The sequence below is a fragment of the Enoplosus armatus genome, chromosome 10 (genome assembly GCF_043641665.1).
Source record: "Enoplosus armatus isolate fEnoArm2 chromosome 10, fEnoArm2.hap1, whole genome shotgun sequence".
NCBI lineage: Eukaryota > Metazoa > Chordata > Actinopteri > Centrarchiformes > Enoplosidae > Enoplosus > Enoplosus armatus.
In genome coordinates, this window is record NC_092189.1 from 14,575,373 (window position 1) to 14,581,321 (window position 5,949).

The 5,949-nt window shown below is 51.5% G+C and overlaps 1 protein-coding gene across 1 annotated transcript; it reads left to right on the forward strand.

The window, feature by feature from the left end:
* The first annotated feature begins 840 nt into the window (after positions 1-840).
* On the forward strand, positions 841-4,821 carry npas4a (neuronal PAS domain protein 4a). The gene is made up of 8 exons (XM_070913711.1): positions 841-1,015; positions 1,419-1,573; positions 1,674-1,776; positions 1,879-2,188; positions 2,323-2,432; positions 2,624-2,759; positions 2,881-4,664; positions 4,793-4,821. The coding sequence occupies exons 1-8, from the start codon at positions 841-843 to the stop codon at positions 4,819-4,821; spliced, it is 2,802 nt and encodes a 933-aa protein (XP_070769812.1).
* The last annotated feature ends 1,128 nt before the right edge of the window (positions 4,822-5,949 follow it).

Genomic DNA, 5,949 nt, shown 5'->3' on the forward strand with positions numbered 1-5,949 from the left:
GATGACGGGTAGCCTATACCTCAGGTGCCAGACACATAAACACAGAGACCTATTTCGTATGCAACCCAGTCTTCCCACCACCACCACCCCTCCTCCTCCTCCTCCTCTTGCACCCCCCTCCTCCTCCTCCAATACACCGGAGTCCGGTGACTCCGTTTACGTTTTACGGTTGCTCCGCCCCTTACTCGGTTTTGTCCAAATCGGGCTTTTTGCGTCGCCGGAGCTCCCGATTTTAGCCCGACGTCATCACCGAGTAGAGGGAAGAGCTGACGTCGAGGAAGAGTCACCGAAAGGAGAGGGCACGCGGGAGGGAGGGGGGAGAGTTTCACCATTGCTAACACTGATATGAGACACATCTTTCCCCCTCGGCCCCCCCCCTTCTTCTCCACCCCCCTCCTTCCCTTTTACGTCGGTGTTGGTGCGTTGGGAGCCCCCCTACTCCGGCGGAGTCCCAGGCTATATAAGGGACCTGCGAGCAGAGTCCCTCAACCAGATTTACGGTTCCGGACTTCAGTGCGAGAGACGGCTACCACAGCCGCCGATTCACCTGCACTCTGAAAGGGGGCACAGACATCCAGCAGCCGGCCAGCACCCGAGCTGGACGCTGTGGCGGAGCTAAAGCAGACGGAGACAGGACAGGAGGAGGTTTTTAAACCTTGCTCTGGAAGAAAAACAAAATAGCTGAGATGAAAGTCCAATAACACACCTCAGAGGTTTTTTTTTCCACTTTTACAACCTGTCTCTTAACCGACTTCAGCCGGCGTTAAACAGCTCTCCGCTCTCAACTCTCCAACTCGCAACTGGAGGAATTTCGATAGTTCACCGCAACAACCGGCCACAATGTACCGCTCAACCAAAGGAGCATCCAAGGCTCGACGGGACCAGATCAACGCCGAGATCCGGAACCTGAAGGACTTGTTGCCCATAACCGATGCAGATAAAGCGCGGCTCTCATACCTGCACATCATGTCACTCGCCTGCATGTACACCAGGAAATCCGTCTTCTTCGGTCAAGGTGAGAATGAATTTAACTCTCAATAAAAACGACCTGTTGATGAATCTCATGTAGCGCTGCTGCATCGACAGCCTGCAGCCCCTCGCGGTGGAATCAACAAGTGTTTCAGCGGCACCGCAGGCGATCGTCTTGATATAAATCTCATTTTCGGATAAACTGTAGAGTTGAGGGTCATTAACTGATATGATAAATAATCAACATAGAAGCTGATGACAATGTGTCGCTGTTCGTGGTGCTGAAATGCTTTAGCACCACAAGTACAGCCGCGCCGCTGTCCATGGTGCTGAAACACTGCGGCCACTGTGTTTATATTGCGGATTGTTTCATTTGTCAGTTTATTAACAAATTTGCCCCCCTTTTTTTTGTTCTTTCCCTTTCCACCCCCCCCCCCCCCCCCCTCTAGAAGCGGGAAGCCTCGAGGAGAGCGCGGGGTTTCTGTCTTTCCACGAACTGTCGGAGTTGATGCAGGCGCTGCCGGGGTTTCTGATGCTGGTGACGGGCGAAGGGAAGCTCCTGTATCTGTCAGACAGCGTCTCCGAGCACCTCGGACACTCCATGGTGAGTCTGCACGGCACCGACTCATTCGTAGTTCAGTGAAGGGATATTCAAGCTCTACTTTTGGGCTTCGTAAATAACGTTTCTGTTCGTAATTTTCCAGGTGGATCTGGTGGCACAGGGAGACAGTGTGTATGATATCATCGACGCCTCAGACCACTTTATCATGAGGACCAACCTGTCAACCTCTACGTCTCTTGAGATGGGTAAGACAAAATGTACAAAATTATAAATCCACAAGTTAGTTTTTTTTTGCAGACTACCGAACATGATTTTTAATGAACCTCCTCTCATCTTCTCCCTTATAGACCGTCTCTTCCGCTGTCGTTTCAACACCTCCAAGTCCGTGAGGAGGCAGAGTGCTGGGAACAAGCTGGTTCTGATCCGAGCTCGTTGCCTCTCCCCCCCCTCCACCTCTCCCGCCGCCGGGTCCTACTGGACCTCCAACCCGGTCTGGGTGTGTTTCTGCTCCCCTCTGGAGCCCCACCCGACCCGCTCCGGCTCTGGGGCAGAGAGGGAGTCGGCCTCCGCGCCTCCACTGGCTGAGACCAACTTGTTCCTGGCCTGCTTCCACTCTCAGCATGGCCGGGACATGAGGCTGCACACTGCCCAAGACAGGTGAGTTCACAGAAATAGTACCTCATCTCCACCTGTTGCTTTAATATCAACTTGCATATTAATCTGTGTATGCGATAACTTAAAGGGGTGAAACATGATCCTCCTAACGTATCACCACCCACTCTCTCCTGCAGTGTGAGCGCCTATCTGGGCTTTGATGTGACAGCTTTACGCTCTCGCTCCTGGTACAGCCTCCTCCACCCACAGGATCTGTCACATGCCTCCGCTCAGCACCGCAGCCTATGTAAGTGTACTCTTCACACATACCTACCAGTTACAACCATCCATGCCCACACAGTTACACACACAAACACACAGACACACAGACACACACACACATTGTGCCCACTGGCACATCCACGCAGTGAAAAACACTATGATGATTAATAGGATTACGAACCGATGCCAACTTGTGCTGTGACTGTTGTTCAACAGTGAGAGAAGGAGGAGAGGGCAGAGCTGAAATGGTGGTGCGTGTGCAAGCTCAGGACCAGTCGTGGCTTTGGCTCTACATGGTGCTTCAACTGCAGCCCGGAGAAATCCCCATCAGCAGCAACAACTACATCATCAGGTATTTACTGCCTTTTTTAAACTACACACCACTCATCAACACGGAGACAAAAGATCGATGAATACAGACACAAACACCACAAACTCCCTGTTTCATCTCTGTTTTTTCTTCTCCCTCTCAGTGAGTCTGAGGCCTGGTCAGTGCGTCAGCAGCTCAGCTCAGAGCAGACCCAGCTGACCCTGGTTCTGAGTGCTGGTACCTCTCAGCAGGAGGGTCTGAGCCTCCAGTCTCCAGAAACCCTGTCCAGCCCAGACCAGGTCTTCACCCCGGGCAGCAGCGGTCTGTCCGCCCAGTCCTTTGACTTCAGCACTGCCGGCTGCAGTGTGGGCTCCTCTGATGAGCCAGGGAGCTCTGCTGCTGAAGCCATGCAGCTGGAGGGTGACCCTCGCTCCAGCATCTCCTCTCTGGAAGAAGAAAGCTTCTTTCAGCAGCATCCTACTGAAAACCCCTCAGCTGCCTCCTCCCCGACTCCAGTCACTGTTGAAACAGTAGCAGACTTAGACTTTTTAACCCAGAACATTCTCCTGCCGCCCTCCTTCCAGCTTGACCCTCCACTGCCGGCTCTCCCCCTGCCTCTGCCCCCTGTCCCCACCTCACAAGCTCAGCAGAGCAAAGAGTTTGTGTGCACACCCCCCTACACTCCCCAGATTGGCGGGGCTAGCTTCCCATTCGGTGAACCCCTCTTCAGCTTCGACCCCACTGGCACTACCACTCCTCCGCCCTCTGCTACAACAGCCAGCGCCACCACCTCAATTGCCCCTTCAGCTTCCTCCTCAGCCCCACCAACTACCGCCTCCAGCCCCACTCCCCCCACCACTCTGTCTGCCAAGCTCCCTCTCGCACTACCTACTTCATCCACTGACTTCCTGTTCGCCGTCGACCCCTGCAGTGGCTCCCTTTATGAGAAACTGCCCCCCACACCTGACAGCCCCAGTGATGGCGACTGCACAGTGATGACCCTGCCCGAGGTTCGGGGTCCACTGTATGTAGATGTACCACTGGGGCCCCTCCAGTGTCCCCCTGAGGGCCTCCTCACCCCTGAGGCATCACCCGGTAAACAGCCCTGCCTCTCCTTCTTCTCCCTGGAGAGAGAGAGGGAGAAGGAGAGGGCAGAAATCTCCCTCTTAGCTCAGCATATCAGCTCACTGGCAGAGGGATTCTACCTGGATCCACTCTTGTCCAAACTCTCTCCTCCCTCCATGTCACCCTCATCCTGCCCTCCCTCCCCCTTCCTGTCTCCCACCACAGAAACTGCTGAAGTCGATTCAGTCCACATGCTTAGGGAGTTTTATCCCATCAAAGCATGGAGAGGTCTGGACATTCCCATCTTCTTCGACGATAATGACTCTCTGTTTGAAGAGAGCATCCTAGAAACCCTCCTCCAAGACGACTTTGCTCCTCCTCAGTCCACCGGCCTCTCCCCCCCCTCCCCTTCCACCTCCCCTATGCCCAATCCCTGCAGCCCAACCTCTCCTCAAACCCCAGTGTGCTGGCGCCAACCCTCCCAGTTTGAGGGAGTGGGCCACTTCTGTAGCGTCCAATCGGCGCAATGTAACTCCATGGCTGGGTGCGTGGCGACTGTGGCCGCTGAGGCCGGGGCAAAGGCAGAAGGGGAGGGGCTAGCGGAGGAAGCGATGGAGATTGAGGTGGTGTCATCTCCTGTGTCCTCTTGCTCCTCCATCCCAGCTTCCCCTCCCCTCATCCTCACTGCCTCCCCCAGCCCCGCCACCTCCACGCCCATCGTCTCGCCCACGCCCGCTGTGTCTTGCACTCAGTCCCTCCTGGAGGAACTGGCCGTCCTGGAACCCATGTTTGGGGCAGGTGCCTCGATCGCCCCTGGCTTAGGGCAACAACCTGAGTTGTATCAACTCCAATGTCATCCATCGCCACAGTGCTTCCACAAAGGTAAGAATCTGTCTCTTATCACTCTCTTTTTTTTTACCTTTGTCTTGTTAAATGAGATGAAAAAACATTTCTGAAAATACATCACTAACTTCCTCTTTCTCTCTTTTTCCCATTCTTTTGTCTTTCAGATGGGAGTGGAAGTGTTCCTCCGTTCTAAAATAAGTCTGTGACTTACTTCATTAAGTATGGCATATTGTCATATTTTGTGGAGCCCCTTTTACTGAAAAGTAAAAAATAATTAAGTGTATAAATATACATAATGTATATACAACTTAAGGACTTTAACTCCTACATGTCTCCTGAGAACAAAGATTGGCTTTATATTTTTGTTCAGTCATTAATCTGTATACTACTACAAAACTGGTGCAACATTTACATGATGGTGCAACCACATGGACTCATAACTGACTGGGTTTTGAGTCCATGTGGTGTCTTTCAGCTTCTCTGTGACACGAGCTTCAGATATGATCAGACAGAGAAACCTCTCTGAACTTGTACGCGCTGTGTTTAACTTCCAGACGCGCATTTGTATTCACTCGTAGTGAAAAATCTGTTGTGAACAAAGAAAAACAAAAAACATTTCTTGCTATTTAAATAGAGAGATGAATTAAAGCACTTTTGCCTGACATGCAGCAACGCAAACCCAAATCTCAAATGTATTGGAAGTCAAATGTTTACCAATTTCTTACATCCATAAGATGACCACTAACTATCCGTACAGAAAGAAGAAGAAAGACTCTTCTGTGCAGTCTTCAGAGCCAGTGCAGCTCTTCCTCACAGCCTTAAAGGCAACATCAAAACTCATAACTAGTATAATCAACTTTAAACCTGAGATACTTTGAGCTTTGAGTTTGCGGCTTCAGACCTTTAACATTTCATATTTTATCTCTCCATCTAAAATCTTGTGTATCAATGTGATGTGCAAACAAAAAAAACATGCGACGAGATCCTGGCATGTGAAGATCTCAAGAATATTGAAGGTGTCCATTGCTTTTTACGAGATGTAACACCAAACAAGAAATTGTCTGGAAGTTTGCCGGAGCTCTGATCATGCCACAAATCCACTGCTACGTTGTACTGTACATTAGACTCTGAATGTGGGCTCTTCAGGTCCCTCCTGGCCTGAGGGCAGTCGGCTGGATATTGTTGCAGCATCAATATTTGCAATGCTCGCAGCTTATAGCGGCTCCTGTGTGCCTGAAACGGCCCTGACCTGCTGAACTCTGAACTCTTTATCATGTCCATTCAACATGGACTTTTTACATCGTTTGCTCCGCTGGAGTGC

Coding starts and splice junctions, on each gene's coding strand:
- npas4a (XM_070913711.1), top strand. CDS start 841: ATGTACCGCTCAACCAAAGGAGCATCCAAGGCTCGACGGGACCAGATC. Junction 1,777..1,878: donor CTCTACGTCTCTTGAGATGG/GTAAGACAAAAT, acceptor TCTCCCTTATAG/ACCGTCTCTTCCGCTGTCGT. Junction 2,760..2,880: donor AGCAACAACTACATCATCAG/GTATTTACTGCC, acceptor TCTCCCTCTCAG/TGAGTCTGAGGCCTGGTCAG.